The sequence below is a fragment of the Sminthopsis crassicaudata genome, chromosome 5, assembly GCF_048593235.1.
Source record: "Sminthopsis crassicaudata isolate SCR6 chromosome 5, ASM4859323v1, whole genome shotgun sequence".
NCBI lineage: Eukaryota > Metazoa > Chordata > Mammalia > Dasyuromorphia > Dasyuridae > Sminthopsis > Sminthopsis crassicaudata.
This window is the reverse complement of record NC_133621.1, coordinates 78508154-78526963: the sequence shown is the minus strand read 5'-3', so window position 1 is coordinate 78526963 and position 18810 is coordinate 78508154. Positions and strand designations below refer to the sequence as shown.

The 18810-nt window shown below is 35.8% G+C and overlaps 1 protein-coding gene across 6 annotated transcripts in view; it reads right to left on the bottom strand.

Moving 5' to 3' along the window:
- Positions 1-18810, bottom strand: part of ADARB2 (adenosine deaminase RNA specific B2 (inactive)) — a 651356-nt gene that overhangs the window by 29568 nt on the left and 602978 nt on the right. For all 6 annotated transcript variants that reach the window (XM_074267208.1, XM_074267213.1, XM_074267207.1 and 3 more), the window contains one exon: positions 10576-10744. In XM_074267208.1, coding sequence (XP_074123309.1) covers positions 10576-10744 — 169 coding nt within the window. The remainder of the gene's footprint in view (positions 1-10575; positions 10745-18810) is intronic.

Here is an 18810-nt window from a genome sequence, read left to right as displayed (position 1 = left end):
AAACATATTACCAAATAGTTTGATAAATTCTTCTCCTTGATTAAATCAAATTAGTTAATCTTGGGAGCAAATAAACTAATTGTTTTTGGTAATTTTTAGACATCTTTCTTTTGGGTACTGGGCCTGATTTTAGGAAGAACTGAATTCAATTCTGGCCTCAGTCACTTACTAACTCTGTGACCTTGGGGAAGGCACTTAATCTCTGCCTTAGTTTATTCACCTGTAAAATGGCTGTTAAATAATCCTCTCAGGGTTTTTGTAAGATGAAATGAAATAATATTTTTTAAAACACTTAGCACAGTACCTAATACTTAATAAATCTCTCCTAACCTCCTTCCTTCTCTTGTTTCTTCCTTTGTTCTCCCTTCTTTCCTGCTTCATTTCTTCTTTTTTTCCTTGCATATCACCATATTTTAGTATGTGTTTATTTGCATTTTTTATTCATAGATTGTTACAGTACTCATTCATCACTACCATCTGCGTATAGAGTAAATGTTCTCTGAATTTGTTATGAATCTTTAAGGTAGTTTCCATCAAAAATATACAATTGTTTCAGCACACATACTATAAGTTAGTAAAAGATGAAGAAACTTCTCCATCATGAATTTCTGAAACTAAGTGACAAGTCCTCTTCAGGACTAAAGAAAGATATATTGGACTCCAATTTTGACTATGAATGATTTCCTCTTATAGATAAAGTTCATTACTATTTGTCTATTTGGGAATATCCTTTATGGAACAAAGGCATTCAAGCTCTAGATAGTTATGTAACTTTGGGCAGTTTTTCTCACTTGGGCTTGATTGGAATCCTCAGAGTTAGTTAAGTGGGATGGCATCTGAGACCCTAGACTCAGAGCCAAAGGATATCAGAAGCAAAGTTTAAAACCAATTGACTCCTGACTCTAAGGCCAGTAGTACTCTTTGTTTTGCATCACACTGTCCCTTGCCATTATGTAACTCAAAGTGACTTTCCCTTTTAGTTTTTTAATCTCCCTATATGGCTGTCTTATTCCCTAGAACTTGCTTAATGTCTGCAATTTGGCAATTCACTTGGCAATTAATTATGGACTATCCTATATCACCTCTTTAATTGTTATTAAACTTAAAATTCATGTTAAAATGAAAATGCCTAGATGCAGAAAGCCTGGGAACTTTGGGTAAAGACCTAGTGTTTTTCTACTGTTGGGCCTCAGACATTGCGAATTGAATTGGTAAGATTGGAACCCCGAGCAAAGGTCTCACTTGCCCCATCCACCTTTCCTGGAACTGGAAAGACTAGGCTTTGAGAGAAAGACTTAGTTGCTCTTGACATTTTTACACGATTATATCTGGGGCCAGAAGGCCTATGATCTCAAGCAAAGGCCTAGTGATCATTCATCTAGGACCTTAGACTATACCTAGAGCTGGAACTGAAATCATTGGCCTTACTCTTTCCTCACTCCATTCCTTTTTCTCAGCTGTTTTCCAAAGAAAGTGTCTTTTATTTAATAAATTCCAGTGCTTCCATATTATCCTTGGGCTAAAATAGAAAATCATCTATTTTTCAAATTCCTTCATAACCTGACCCCTTCTTTCCTTTTCAGTCTTCTTATCTCTTATTCCTCTCTCTTGCCTTCCCATTCTGCAAATCACTGACATTGGCTTCTTCTGTTCCTCAAACAAGACATCCCATCTCCCAATTCCAAGCATTTTCACTGGCTTTATTTCTGGAATTCTCTCCCTCCTCATTTCTGCTATCAGGATTCCTTGGCTTCCTTTGAGACACAGTGAAAATATTAGTCTTTCCTGATCTTTTTCAATCCTAGTGTCTCCTCCTCTTGATTATCTTCAATTTATACTGTATAGATTTTGTTTGCACATATTTGTGTGAATGTTGTTTTTCCATTAGACTGTGAGCTCCTTGAGATCTAGGACTTTGCCTTTCTTTGTATCCCAGTGCCTTGTACAGTGCCAGGTACATAATAGGTGCTTAGAAAATGCTCATTGTCTTAATATGACAGAAGCATATTTAATGATGCTCTTATTAGGTCCTTAGATATCAGATCAAAACATCAGAAGTCTTGGGTCTCAGACACTATGTTTGAATACATGATCCATAGATGAAATTATTTTCTGAGTGTAATTTATTCCCTGCCATCTGGAAATTTAACTATTGGGCAGGATCATGCAAGCTCATTTTAGTCCTTAGGAACCCAAAGCCGTTGTTCCAACTCCTGACTGTCCCTTCCCCAAGCTTCTCAGTATTAAAAAACATACTGAGGTTACCCTCCATATTTATACAGAGTCTCCAACTAATTCACATTTATAAATAGTAAAATCATACTTTCCACTTCCCTAATCTTAGTGATTCAGCATTGACCATCTTCTAAGATTAAACCCCCCTTCCTACTTCTTCCTGTTCTCTCATCCCCATATAACGCAGTCCAATCTTGTTTAGTCATTAACAAAGCCCCCCCTCTCTCACAGCCTTCCTTCTTGTATTTAGGAAAACTTGCTTCTAGAATATATTTCATTACCACCTACTTTATTGAATACTCATTGTTCTTTCTCTCACAACCTCTATCTTGATTACCATGGATACTTCCAGACTCTCTTGACCATCATTATTCAGCATCTTAAATATCCTTCAGTTCATTTATATAATCCAGTTCAAATCTTAGGTCCTTCTTCATCTTTCTTAATGAGTCTAGTATCTGGTTCACAGTTTATTTATCTCTAGGCTACCTTTGTACTTGGAGACTTCAGTATATTCACTGATGTTCTTTCAAATACTCTGACCCTTCAGGGCATCAACACCCTCAATTCCTACAATCTATAGTCCTATAATACTTTGCCCCTATTCATCACACACGTTATCCTCTGTTACCCATAATTGTACCCCCTTTGAGATTTTGAACACAGATTGCTCTTTGATCACTATCTCTTTTCTTTTCATCTCTCCTTTTGCTGCACTCCTCCTAAACTAATTCTTTGCTCTGATGGCACCTTAGAGTTTTCCCAGCCTATTACATTTCTTTTGCCATCATTTTCCATTCTTCATAATCTTGACCCTAGAGTCAACCTGTTCAACCACATGCTTTCTCACTCTACTCCTTCCCCTTATTCTTCTATTACCCTTTGCTCTTTTCCCCTCTTCTCCTATTTACCATTCACACCTTCCAAATCTTCAATCTTGGATAACTTTCCTCCAATAACTTTTTAATGTCATATTCTACAGCTATGAAATATAAATATAGGAAGTCATACAATTGTGCTAATGGAAGCCATAACAAATTAGTGTTACCTAATCTCAATTGGTCCTTAGTTTTTATTCTGTAAAAATTTTTATTTCTTTGATTGACTGCCACACTTTATATGGATGCTAAAATATTCATGTATGTACATGATCATGTGTCCCCTCGCTTAACAATCTCCTATAGTTTCCCATTGTCTATGGAATAAAATATGAACTCCTTTGTCTGACCTTCCACAATCTGACTCGACTAATTTTCCAGCCTTATTTTATGTCTCCTGAATGAGCCAAACAACATAACTAGCTGTTGCTTAAAACTGATACTTCATCTTCTGCCTCTCAGTATTCATTGAAGACATTTCTCATACTTGAAATATAATCCTTCTTCATCTCTACCTCTTAGAACCCTTCTTGATCTTCAAGCCTATTGTGGTATCGCCTCCTCTGTAATCCCTTCCTTGATTTTCCCCAGTTGTTAATTTTCTCTCTTCCTCCTTGTTTTTCTTGGTATGTGCTTTCTTGTGTACCCATTGTATCCTATCAAGTAATATAATGTCTTTGAGGGAAGGGTCAAATTAATTTTTATCTTGTCAGTTCTTGGAACACAGTAGATATTTATTAAATTTTTGTTGGTTAGAATTAAATATCAAATCCTACTCCTCAAATAATATTACAAGATTCATGAAGGCAAGGACTTTGTGTTATATTTCTTTGTTTCTCTCATGATTTTTGGTACAGTGCTATACACTATAATAGGCTCTAGATAAGCATGAAAAAATGTATAGGTCATCATGGTACAGTGGAAAGAGCTCTGCCAATATGTAATTGGTGAAACAAATAAAAATTATTTTAACAAAAAACTCTGACTCTGAGTCAAAAGTTCAGGGTTCAAATCCTTATTTGTGACTTTCTCAAAGAGAAGAACAATACCTATCTTCCCTATCTTGCACATTTGTGATGAAGAGTGAACATGAAAGTACTTCAAGAGAGCTAGAAAAATGGACAGTATTATAAAAGCAGTGAAGATGATGAAGAGAAATGTTCTTCATTTGGTCACTCACTGCTTTGTTTTGCCATCAAAGTTGCCAGAACATTGGATTTTACAACAAAAACCACAGGAAGCTCTGCTGCCTGGGCTCGAAGAAATGACCAAAAGAATCCATTTCCCCCAGTTTTGTACAAGTTTTGGTTTAAGTGCTTGACAATGACAGTTATTTAACGAGGACCTCTATTTTAAGCCAAGAGTCACAAATGATATTCTCTTCTGACTTCAAGAGTCTGACTTTTAAAACAAGATAGCATATAACATCTCTGTTAAAACTGAATAAAACAGGTAGACAGAATGTCAAGGTTGTTGGGTTTTTTTTCTGAAGGGGAAAAAAAAGAGATATTCATTTTGGGAGAATATTGAGCAGCAAATCTCCATAATGAGGAGAAGAATTTCACATTCTTCTCTGTCTGAAGTCTAAGCTTAGAATCCAGACATTACTGTTTTCTCTAGAGATAGCTTTTTTTTTTTTTAAAAAGCTTTTCATTTTCATAAAGTTTTAATCTGCTCATTTAGACACACGTTTTGATCAATAATCAGGCTTAGGTACTTAAAATTAGAAACCATATCTAAAAGAACATTAGTTCCAGAAGATTTAGACTGTTAAGTGTCACTCAACTTCTGAGTTTTGGAGACAAATAAAAGTCAGGTTTTCCCTCGGCTTCCAGCAGGCTGTGGTATTTGTTGGTTACAGAGGGGCCAGACTGACTCATTAAAATTCAGAGGTTTAACTAGCCGCTGATCATGTCTAAAAGAAAGCTGCACCATAGAATGTCAGCCAGATCTACCTCAGCCTGAATATTTGGCCTAGTGAGAAGCAGAGAACTGGAGCTGTCTGGATGGTGAGAGCTGTTCAGAATGTCTTAATGAAGTGGATAATGGCACTAACTGGAACTTTTTGTCTGTTTCTGCCACGTACACAGAATGAGGGTGACATTCAGTCTCTGTTTCTTCTTCTGTTTTGGGAATGATCATAAGGTTTACTGTTTCTTTTATAGTCTTAACCAGATAGCATTGACTGTCTCACATGGCAAGTTGGACAATTGTTTTGGGGCATCTAGGTGGTGGAGTGGATAAAGTGGGCTGGAGGCAGGAGGAGTTAGCTTTCTGAATTCAAATCTGGCCTCAGACATTAGTTGTGTGGCCCTGGCAAATCACTTTTGCCTTCCAACAGAAACTGTTTGCCTCAGTTCCCTCATCTGTAAAATCAGCAAAAGAAGGACATGGTAAAACTTTAGTATTTCTGTACAGAAAACCCCAAATGGGGTCACAGAGTTGGACATGACCGAAATAACAACGGTGTATGATTGTTACTCATTGCTGTAAAAAGGCTATGAACAGCCATTTTGCAGATTTGAGTAAATGCTATATGAGAATGCTTTCAAAATTAATTGGTAATTTTGTAGTCGACCTGAATGAGTACATTAACTAAAGAATTGAGTGCTCTCTACTGAAGGGATTAGATCACCCTAATCAAGAATTGTTTGAAAGGTGGCGTTGAGATTCTCATCATAGTGAAGTTAAGGAAATGTCAAGTATTGCCTTTTAATAATCACAATCATATAATGATGATGATAATATTTGCCAAATGCTTTATAAATATCATTCTAATTTTATCTTCATAATTCTGGGTGGTAGGTGATGTTATCATTTCCATTTTGTAGATGAGGAAATTGAGACAGACAGAGGTTAAATGAATTACCCAGCATCATAGGGAATGGTAAATGTCTGAAGCTGGATTTGAACAAAGGGCCCCCTGTTTCTAAGGTCAATGCTCTAAGGGGCTATGTCTACAAATGATCAGAATAATCATATACTCAGAATATCAGCCAATTCAAAAGAGGAGACACATTAGGTAGCAGCTAGTAGACAGAATACCAAAATGCTACTTTTAAACTTGTCTTCCTGACTAATCTATTCATTATATTATTTATTGTTCAGTCATTTCAGTCATGTCTGATTCTTTGTGATCCCACTTTGGGTTTTCTTGGCAAAAATACTGACATACTTTGCCATTTTACAGATGAGAAAACTAAGGTCAACAGGATTAAGTAACTTCCCCATTGTCACATAGCTACTAATTCTGTGTGTATATGAAAAAAATATGTGTATATATGTGTTTGAGAGAATATACAACACATGTGCACACACATATGCATATATACCATTCTCACTATTCAGCATTACTGAAGAGGCAGGGAAGTGGAGAGGATGGATGGTAGTATAGTGGATTGAAGACTAGACCTGAAGTTAGAAAGATCTGAGTTCACATTTGGTCTCAGACACTTACTAGTTGCATGAGCCTGTAACTAATCCTGTTTGCCTCTGTTTCCTATCTGTAAGATGGTGATATTATTATCACTTGCTATCCAGAGTTGTCATAAGTATCAAATGCGATACAATATCAAAAGTGCTTTGTAAAAATTAAAGAACTATATAAATATCAGGTATTTTCATTTTTGCTAATAATATCAATTTTCCCTTGAAGAGCAAGAATTAGAGATACGGATGATAAGGGACATGTGGAACTATGGAGTACTTTGGTATTTGAAAGAAGCTTCACTACTTCTATGGATGCATTTACTTTCTCCTCAAGTTATACATATAGAATTTGGGCCAGAAGGCAATGGAGAAGAGAAGATGGAATAACCAAGGACAATCGATTCCTCATGAGGTTCAAAATGCATAGAATCTAATCAAGTTTTTATTAAGCTCTTGTTGTATGCTAGACCATACTGGGCTGGAGTTGTAAAGCCATAGAATGAAATAATCTCTACCTTGAAGGAGTTTGAATTATTGAATGTCAAGAGTTGTAAGGAAATTTAGAAGGCACTAACTTACACTCCCTAAATTTATAAAGAAGAAAGAGAAAAAAGTAAAGCAATTTTTACTACATCAGACAGCTCGTTGGAAAACAGAACTCTTCTGAGTCTAGGGCTTATTTTTCGTTTTGCCCTTTCCAAGAGAAGTAGATATTCTATCAAGAAAATGGAATTAAAAAAAATTCAGACATCTGATTTTAGAGTATAGAGAATTCCCAGTGTAGAAACTCCTTTTAATGAAGAGCTTGGCATACGAAAGAGTGTGAAAGAAGAGATCTGGAATGCAAATTAATAAAAATAAAGCTATGGTACCAAAATACATCTTCCCAAGATAGGAGTGGAATTCTTTCTTGATTTATTTTATCATTTAAGTAAGTCGTGTTCAACATTTTGTGATTCTATTTGGGGTTTTCTTGCCAAAGATATTGAAGGGTTTTTTTTTTTTTTTTGTTTTTGTTTTTGCATTTCCTTTTTTAGATCATTTTATAGAGAAGAAAACTGACTTGCCCAGGGTCACACAGCTAATGTCTAAGGCCAGATTTTGTGCTCAGAAAGATGAATTTTTACTTACTATGCCACTTAGCTGACCCAAAGAAGTAGAAATGGGTCTCAGGAGACATTAAGAAGTGGAAATGGTTTTCTTATTGACAGAATATTGAGGACCTCCTAAAACTTTTATTCATGTTCTTCTTTGCAGTGTTTATCTAATTCTCTAATCATCCATTGAATCAAAAGATTCATTTATTTACAATCTTCAATGTGCATTGAATTTTTAACCTTCTAATGTTTATTGTGCTATAAAAGCAACATATCATGTGTTATCAAAACTTCCTATTATGACTTATTCTGCATCCAGAATAGCACCAGCTATGGTCTTATTTGTATCACTTTTTGGGTAATATTGATTTAGAAACTAGTTCCCTGTGTGTTTTAGAGTTGAATCAGTACTTTGAAGGAAATGATAGGAGTTGGAGTGGTCTAGATCTTGCCCTTATACCTAATTAGTAAACAAACTCTTGTTGTAATGGATTCCAGCTTATGTTTAAATAATATGAGAAAGAATTAGCAAAGAAGATTACAAATGGTATTCATCTTATGGATACATTATCCCTAATTAAAGATATAATTGTGCTAACTGATTGTAATTTAAATAAATAAGAATATGTGACATAGATGATGGAACAATTTAACTTTAACATTTTTTTTTCTTTAGCATTTGCTCAAATTGAAACTCCATCTCATAATAGAGGCAGTTAGAAATTTATAAATATAGATGAAAATGGCTCCCAAACAGCTTGTTGAATAAGATTGATTCCCTCAGAAAGATGGTCACAGTGTGAAACTTGGTGATAAGCATCTCTTTTAAGATGCCTGGGGTCCCAATGACATCGTAAGTTTTAGGGCTTTAATTTAAGCACTGCCTCAAAGTGATAAATATATCCTCTTTCTTTAAAAAAAATTGAACTTTATTATTTTTTTCAATGATCATTTTTTCATACCTTCACATTTTCTCCCCCAAATTCAACAACCAAAAATGAAATAAAAGTTAAATGTTTTTTTCTTCCATAAAACATGCATAATTAAACAAAACAGATTCCCTCATTGGCCATACCAAAAAATGAAGAATATATCATTCTCAATTTCAGTAGTGGTAAAAAAAAAAAAAGGTCAGATTTAGAGAGCTTTAAGAATTAGTTCCCTCCTTCTTTCCAGGGACCAAATGTAGGGGAGCAGGAATTTGCTTATAGAAATAGGCAATAATAGTACAAACCATCTAATTTCAGAGACATCAACTTAAGACATAGGAGGTAAGACTGAGGAACTTAGAGGTGCTAGGCAGTAAAAAATGGGTATCAGGGTTGTTCACTTGTGGAATTGGGAGGGAGGGCATGAGGAAGTGTGGATATAGCCAGCAGAAGATTCCATACTGCCAAAGAGGAGATAACTATATACAGGAAGCCAATGACTAAAAAGGAAATAAGAATGGTACCAACCAAAAATTTCTTTGTGAAAATAAAATAAAAATACTTTAGGACTATGAATTAGAAAGGAAATAAAAGGCCTTATGGATAAAGAGTGAATTTAAGAAGAGGAGAAAAGGAAAGACATAAAGAAAATAAGAAAGAAGTAGAGAGCAGAAGCATATAAAGAAATAGAAATGATGAGACTGGGATCCAGTGGAGGAAGAATAGGGATAGTAGATAAGGTCAAATTTCTAGTTGATAAATTAAAGTTTCAAAGGCATATCTTTTCCTCTTCCCTCTAGTCTTCTTCAGGGCCATTATAGCTGGAATGGATTTACTTATACTATGGAGACAGGTATACTTATACTTCTTGATGACAAGGACTAATTTTTTTTGTATTCCTACCTCTTAGCTTTGTACCTGGATTATGGTAGGCACTTAATAAATGCTTTTTGACCTAATTCAATGTATAGATTTCAGGTTCCTTAAGGATTTTAATTTTAATTTCTGCATAGAAATTGATCAACTGAATTATAACATGAGAAATAAAATTCCAACTTAAGTTCTTTTGAATTTCCCAACTTTTTAAGGTGAGAGGTTCATTTTTAAAAAATCTAGAAATATTTATTTCATCCAGAGAAATGAATCTTCATTTTTCTTCTTCAAAGTTTGGAAACTTCTGAAAAGCAATTATTGATGAGCAGAATTTTATTATACGAGTAGATTTTCTTAAAACAAGAAAACCTGAGTTCATTGAGACAATATTACTATTGACAGGCCTATCAACAGCAAATATAAAGTTGGTTCTGTACCCTCTATTTAATTTACTGTCTATTGATGTTTAAAACCACAGAGACTGCAAAATTTCAATTCTAAGCCACTAATTTGTTTCATTTTTCTAGGGAACCAGAGACTTTGATTTAGAAGCCCTGTGGTACCTGCAAGCAGTAAAAGAATTTCAGTTGAATTCAAAATTGTTTTGATTCCCCCCCTTCTCATCCCTGTACGAATACATGAAAATATTATCAGGGATAATATCTTTTTTTCTTTTCTCTGCAAAGAAAAGCTTTTTGATAACTGTATATCTATTCCTAGAGTTTTACCCCTTCTCTCCCACTTTGATACAGAAATCAGTGCATCAATTTATTTTCTTTTGGTTGTTTTATTAAATCTTGATAGAACTGGGTCAAAATGCATAGGGAGGTAAATTATATCATTTTCCTTATAGTCAATGGTACTTTCCCATGGGGATTTAGAACTGTGTTTTCACAGATTTGATGTTATAGCTGACATACAGTGTGGGAAATTACAGGAACGCCAAATACATTGTTAGTATATGAGTAGTGAATTTGTTCTGAAATAGAAAATGCAGAATCCTCTCTTTTCCAAGTATTTTTTTCTGAAAGCTCTCTTTCTTTTTGCTAAACAAGATCCCTTTACCTGGAATAGCTATCCACTAGATCCTTTCTGTCCCTTTCATATCCCATCATAATGAAACTTGGCCCTTACCTGGCAATCTTGTCTGTGCATGACATCGTGACAAGCTGTTCGCCTAGCAACACACCATCCCATGTTTGAACAGCGTTGTGACACCGGACGGGGATGGTCCCTTCCCCTGATTCTATCTTCGTTCGCAGGTGTCCTCGGAACTTCCTGACGATATGTCTGCTGCTGTTCACTAAGGAGCAAAAGGCTAAAGGTGAAAGGTGGACAGGAGCTATAGAGAGCAAATATCTAGAAATAATGTTCAATTTCCAAACATTAAAAAAATTGTTTATTTCCCAAGAAGGGGCACAAGGAGAGAGTTCAAAGAATTCTAAAGTTAAAAGGAGGATCAAAACATTACTATCAGTTGGATTGGGCATAGGGGGAAAAGGTAAGTGAACCCCAGAATCAGAATGGAGAAAGGGGTAATTTGGGGCATGGATGATCTAGATAGTGTGTAACAAATAGTGTTGGTGGTGCAGTGAGTAGACAGCTTAATTTGGAGGTAGAAAAATTGATTTTAGACACTTGTATGATTCTGAGCAAGCAACTTAACTTCTCTCAGCTTCAGTTTAATCATCTACAAAATAGGAAAGAAACGTTGCTTTAATCTACTGAAAGGGGGCATCAAAGGCTAAGATTGAAGAAAGAAGAAACTGGCAAATATGGAGTGAAGAAAACAGACTTTCTTTTCTTTAAGAAAAGATAGAGGTTTTGAGGCTGCTTTCTTTATAGCAGTGGCTGATTGGTTTGGTTTGTTTCCATTGCTCAGAGAGTCACTTGAAAATCTATTATGTTTGGACAATGTACAAGCTGGATGAGTGAATAGTCGTCTAGATTGTGAGCTCCTTAAGTGTAGGAACTGTCTTTTGCTTTTTTTTTTATATTCTCAGGAATTAACACAGTGACTTATGTGCTTAATTAATCTTTACTGACTGACAGAGATGACCATTCTGATGAGCTTTGACAATGCACTTTGCAACTGTTATTCAAATTAAGAATAATGCCTTTTAAACATCTTTTAAAGGGTTTGTAAATGTTAATACTCAAATATAAAAGAGGAGAGGATTTGTCTGGATAGAAAGTGACGAGGGTCAGTAGCTTTGCATGGTACAAACATTTCTGAATGGACCAATGACGTCAAAACCTGGAGTCCAGTCCAAATCATATACTTTCATTGGCAGGTTTCTGTAAGTGTTTGTCCCCCCCCCCCCCCCCAAGATATTGAGTACCTTGATTGGAGTTTGAACTAGATTTATTTTTAGATTGAGGTGTAAATTTAAAAATTATTCATGCATTTGATTTAATATAGAAGTATATTTCTTTTGCAGGAATTTTAAAGTATGCAGTTATTTCTAAGAAGTAAAAATATATTATTATGAATGGCTGGGTATGTAAATAGAAACAGATTGTTGTTATTCAATCATTTTAGTCATGTCTCACTCTTCATGACCCACTTGGGGGTTTCTTGGCAAAGATACTGGAATAGTTTACCATTTCCTATTTTACAGATGAGGAAATTGAGTCCAACAGGGAGAAGTGACTTGCCCAGAATTACTTGGCTAGTAAGTGTCTGAGGCCACATTTGAACTAAGAAAATGATGTCTTCTTGATTCCAGGCCAGGCATGCTATCCACTGAGTCACTTAATCACCCAAAACATATTGGTGGTGACTCAAGAGACAGAATGATAAGGGAGTAGTTTACCTTTCAACAAGGTCACTCTTGGTACTCTGGTAGCATTTGGGTCAAGTCAACAAGCATTTATTATGTATCAACTCTATTCCAGGTGCTGTCATAAGTGCTCAGGATACAGAGAAAGACAAAAACAGTCTCTGTTCTTAACTTGTTTGAAAATTTTAGTGGTTTTCAGACTTCTCCAACTCTGTGATTCCTTTTGGGGCTTTCTTGGCAAAGATACTGGAGTGGTTTATTATTTCCTTCTCTAGCTCACTTTACAGATAAGGAAACGGAGGCAAATAAATTCAAGTGACTTGCTTCACTTCTCTTCTTTCCCTTTCCTTTTCCCTCCTTTCCTCCCTCTCTCCCTCCCTATTGACAGATTCTCATTTGATCCTCAGAACAACCATTTAAGTACTATTATTATAATAATACCCATTTTACAGGTGAAGAAATGAAGATTATTTTCTCACACAGTTGGTAAATGTCTATAAATGATGAGTCTTTCTGATTCCAAGACCCGCATCATTGTAGCACCTTGGGGAGCATCCAAGCAGCTATGTTCAAACAAATACATTTGGAGAAATTGGATATAAACTCAGAAGGGAAAACCCTCAGCATTATGGGGGAATCGATCAGAAAAGGTTTCTTATAGAAAGTGAGGTTTTGGCTGAGACTTGAAGAACTCCAGGGAAGCCAGAAGGTAGAAATAAGGAGAGAGAAAATGTGAGTGTGTCATAGTGATCTTTCTTTGGACATATAAAGCTACTAATGTGAGAGCAAGTGGGAATGAGTGAGAGCCTAGGAAAGAGATTCAGGCATCCTCCATGTGAGGCATAATTTTTATTACATAGTGGGGAGTCCATCCCCAGGAGCACCCCAGATGTTTTCCTGGTAGGTGGCCATAATGATAAAGAAACTTAGGTCTTCTCAGAGATAAGAAGTGAATTGTCTAAGGTGACCAGGTAGTAAGTTTTGGAGTCAGGATTTATACCAACATCTTTCTGATTCTGAGATTTTAAATCGTTATTTCCTCATCTGTAAAATGGGTATTATAATAATAGTACTTAAATGGTTGTTCTGAGGATCAAATGAGATAATTTGTCAATAGAAACAAAGTTGTTATATAAATATATCATCTTTATTATTTAGTAGTAGTACTAATGATAGTAAACTCCTTTCAATTGTAATGATTCCTCTACATAGTATATACATATATATAATATGAACATGATTTTATCCTTGAGATATGTACTTAGTGAAGATAAATCTGTCTATAGTATTCTAATTTCTGATTTTCTTCCCTTCTTACATTTCTTTTTACTTCTCATTTCTTTAAACCCCAAATTTAATAACTACCAGGGAAAAGAAACATTCAAATCCATAAAATCCCTTTCTACTTTTCTTGATTACACTCGTGGAAAGCTAGTTGCTAAATTTCAAAAGATACATTGCCAATTTGTATCCATAGCCTGTGCAAAAATAAATTTCCCATAAAAAGACCTTTAGACCCTCTTAATGTGCATGAAAGCACTGGATCTGATTTGAATCAACAACTCGTTTTCAGTAGTTAACCCAGATTTTTGTTGGTATGATTTTTTTTTTCTGCCTGAAGGGCCAGGTGGTTGAAATATTTCCAGGGAGTGTTTATTTGGGGACTTTGTAAGTTACAGGCTGCAGTCTTTGGCTTCTCCCCTGTTCAGTTTGATCAATACCACTGTGAACCTAAGTGTTTCTGATCTTGTGGTGCCCGGTGCATCTCAGCTAATTGCAAACGGCATGAGAAAGTTGAAGATGCCTCTTGAATCTGAACAAAATGTCAATTCAAGCAGAAATTGGAGGGGACTAATTTTAAATGTTCAGGAGTGGATTTATAGTGTTCCCAAAATGAGAAAGTACAAAACATCAGTGTCATGCTACCTGTTTTGTGCACACAAACACTCCAAATTTAGAATGTCCTAAGAAACGATAATCTTGGGTATAATATGTAGGTCTACAATTTTTATCTTTGAAGGAGGGGAGGAAAAGAAAGCTGTAGAAAGGGAAGGGTGACTCCAGATCTCAGTAAAGTCCCCTGCATTTTTGGGATTAAGAATTGAAAGAAAGCAAAGAAATAATAAATAAAACTGCACAGCTCTATCTCAATTATACAAGTGGTTGTTTCAATGATTTTGAAAGGAGACAAGAGCATTTAAAATCAGAGATTTAAAACAGAGCCACAAGTAGCCTTCTGTTTCAATTCATTTTCTCTCTCTCTCTTCTCTCTCTCTCTCTCTCTCTCTCTCTCTCTCTCTCTCTCTCTCTCTCTCTCTCTCTCTCTCTCTCTCTCTCTCTCTGTCTGTGAGTCTCTCTCTCTTTCTCTCTCTGTCTCTCACTCTCTCCTTGCTAAAGCAATTGGGGTTAAGTCTGACTTCAAGGCCAGTGTTCTATCATCAATTACCTATTTAACTAGATAAGGGAACTGAATCTGAGAGAGGTGAAATGGTTTGCCAAAGGTCACACAGGTAGTAAGTAGCAGAATCAGGATCAAAATGGATCTTTTCATTCTGAAGCCAACATTCTTTCTATTGCACCATACATATTGAGATAACAATAAAAAAAAATACATATGTAGGAGAGAGTAAATGTAGTGAAGGAAGTAAGGGAAGAAACACGCATTTATTAAGCTTCTACTATGTGCCAGGCTCTGTGTTAGATGCTTTACAAAGATATTATTTTATCCTCACTTTGGATGGTAGTTGTTATGAGTCCTATTTAACAGTTGAGTAAACCGAGGTAAATGGGGTTAAGTGACTTGTCCAGGATCACACAGTTAGTAAGTGTCTGAGGCCAGAATTTGAATTCAGGAAGATGAGTCTTCCTGACCCCAGATCTAGCACTCCATCCACTTTTCTTTTTAATCAAAATTAAAGTTTTTAATAATTAAATAAAAAGTATTGATATACTAATGTTGGTGTCTTATTCTCATCTTTTACAAAGAATTTCAAATGGAGGACCCCCTGAACAAGTCACTATTCTGATGTAATATTTAATGTTCTGTGGATTATTGAATAAATGCATAAATGATTGCTTTTTATAGCTGAATAAAGGTATTAGGATATATACTCCTCCTCTGTAGACATTCTGAAAACAATTTTGGGACAGCTCCAATAGTAGACCTGGCTCTGGGGATAATATGCAGTTCTCATTCCCACTTGGAACTGAACCTAAAATATCTTGGATCGTAATCAAGCTCATTTTTAAAGGCAAGTCACTTCAGAATGCAATATTAGGTCATAGATTGAAAGTTGTTGGGCAGGGGTGTGAAAAACTTTACTATCCTGATATCTCTCACCAGCTTACTCTCTAGAGCTCAGATCTCTTGCTCTGATTCTGGACCAGATGCAAACCCTAACAATGATATTGGGACTTTTACAGAACTCAGCAGCTTGCTCTTCCAAACATCAGATCAGATTACTTTATCTTTTAGGCATTATGATTATACAGTGTTTGTTGAAACATTGTTATGGAGTTCTCGGTTTCTCTTTTAAAATCTTATTTTGTATTTTAGTGTGTCACGGAGATGAGCCAGTTGTAGCACATCCTGCCAAGCTGAAAAAGTTTGAGGTCATGACCAAGTGACAGCCTGGATATCTCTTAAACACCAGCTTGGCTAAATACACAATGGACTGGCCAATAGCTGATTATTTCTCTGTCTCTCTCCCCCTTGCCTTCTTACTTTCACCCTTTCTATGTATATTAATGTAAATATCTATATTCTCTAGATAAAGCTAAACATATATGTAGAGATGTCTCTAGCTACATCTACAGATATATCTCTATAACATACATTTGTAATTTACACACATAAGAATTCATGGTAAGGTTTACTAAGATGGTTATGTGCTTCAGTGAAGGGGAGCACTCATACGGATGCAATCATGGGTATTTTGAGGTATTAAAGACATCTCATCCTCTTATTATCCTCCATCTTTATTTCTTTGTCTTCTCCATTGAAAGAAGGGAAACTCTATCTCCTTTTCTGTCTGAACTTTTAAATTACCCTCTGAATTCAGTCTTGCAGTATGTCTGCAAATTCAGTTGGGATGGGTACACTATGGAACATAAGCGTGTGTGTGAGTATGTGTGTGTTTGTATGAAAGCTCTGGCACAGCTGTAGGTTAATAGAGAGGCAAGGAGGCAGCAGGCCCCATGTGGAGGAGATGCAATGGTGTGTTACGGACCAAAAGAGGGAGCTCGGAAAAAATGAAGCCAAAGCTATCAAGGCAGAATAGCACATTGGCAGAAGAAAGAGAAGCAGCCCCAGGGGTGGTGGAGGAGATGGGGGGTTGGAGCTGGCAAGCCATTCCCTTCTGATGGATTCTTGAAATACAGGGTATTTTAAAATCGTATCACAAGTTAATTGGTATCAATCCTTCCCTCTATGAAGAAATTAATATAATTGACTAAGGGCATACATATTTTATATAGTCTTTTCATTTTTGATTGTGAAGACATGAAAACAGCCTTTTTTGGAAAGGATGACAATCTGGGGTGGGGTGGGAATAGACAAGAGCTGGCCCTTGGAGCAAGTGAGGACCTGAGCTCAAATTAGCCTTCTGGGCACTGTTATCTGTGTGACTGGAGGCAAGTCCCTTAGCCTTTCTGAATTTTTTTCCTGATCTGTAAAATTGAAGAGGACTAGACTTACTGACCTCTGAGGTCACTTTTGGCTATAGAAAGGGGGTCTATAACATTTGTGTATGTGTAGCAAATCCTTTTTTCCAGTTTGCTGAATAATGTTTCTCAGAATAATATTTTTTAAAAAAATTAAAGGAAGTTTTAAATTTCAGTTAGAGGTTAATACATATATCATGAATAAATTTTATATTAATTTAGAGAATAAAGATTAATTCCCCCCCTCACATACTTCATAGATGGGAAAGAGTATGTGTAGACACCTTGAAGGAAAGGGGGAAAGCTGCTAAACTAAAGTTAAGAATTGCTCATATAGAGCTATCATCCTATTGATCTTCCATTTTACCAAGAGTGGGTACCTGAAGTACCATTTAAGGATTTTTCAGTCAATGTCATGTATCAAGAGCTTACTATGGGTCAGGGACTGTGCTCAGCACTGGGCATATTCAGATTAAAAAACAAAAACTTTATCTATCCTTAAATAGCATGCATTCAAAGGTGGAAGAAAACATTAATATCCAACAAAAATACAGAATATAGGAGGTAGTGGGGGTACTATTAGTTGAGAAGAGGGTTGCAGGATTTTATGAAGAAATTGGTACTTGAGCTGAATCTGCCAAAAGGAAGGAGTTTAACTTTTATTTAGCTTCCCAGTATTTTTTTTTTTTTTTTTGGCAAGGATCCAGTTGGGTTTGAGAGGTGCCCAATGATATAGATAGAAAACTTCCTGAGATGCTGTAAACTCCTCATAATATATGATTCTGTGCCCTGCACAACATATGAAAAATGGGATGTTGTTGTCTGCTGAGAATGGGAAACAACCCTAGTAATATGAGGAACTTTGAGACGCTCAGACCCACAACCAAAGACAGCTTTGACTTCCTGAATCAGGTCTGCTTAAGTAATGAACAAATCCTCTTGTACATTTTAAAAACTCCAGAGGCTATTGTACCTCTCAGTTATTAACCAAGGGCAGCAGCCTTATAGGACATAAGTTTGGTTTAATCCCTGGTTATCCATATTTCATCATCCTTAGTTAGACCCATCCTTAGATATTGTTAAAGAAAAATGAAAAAAGAAAGATCTACCTAAACAATAGTGTAGATGGATAATAGTTGAGCAAGTCTCTTCTTTTTTTATTTAAAATATAAAGTTCTGAATTGGTGACAGGATAAGCCTCTCTTTCAAGGAGTCTCAAAAATAAAAGTATCGTAGAGTCCTCCTAAATAATAGTGCCTTCCTCAAGAGATGTCATATGCCTTTTCTTTTGACTTTTGAAGGATAAGAAACATGAATTAATTCTTCATTAATGGAGAAAAGGAGAAATTAGTCCAAATTACACATACTCTCAAGCCCTGCCTTCTCAGAAATCAATCAGATTTCTGCGTCAGAAGGTCACTGAATCAGCTGAATGAATTACTTCACTTCACTTAAAATGGTATAAGATACTATGCCTTGATACCTTAACCAGGTCAAGAGATCTGAATCAATCTAAGACTTTAAGTGAAAAAAGTCCTTGAAAGTTTTTGGATGAACTGAAGTCAAGTTGACAGTGAGTTTTTTCTGAGTAACAGAGACTTAATCACACCCTAGATTGAGAGGAGGTATTACAAAGTAATAGTAATGATAAATATTTGAAAGGCATCTCATCTAGTATATGCCAGGCACTGTGCTAAGTACTTTACAAACCTCATTCTCAGCCTGGGAAGTAGGTGCTGTTATTATTTCAATTTTAAATGGTTTGCCTTGGGTCATAGTGCCAGTGAGTGCCTAGTAAGTGAATTTGAACTTAGATTTTCCTTGCTTCAGAGCCAGGGCTCTATTCACTGATCTATGTACTTGATTTTGAGAATTTAGGCAGGATCTACGATTGTTACAATTGAGATATTATAGTTATTATATG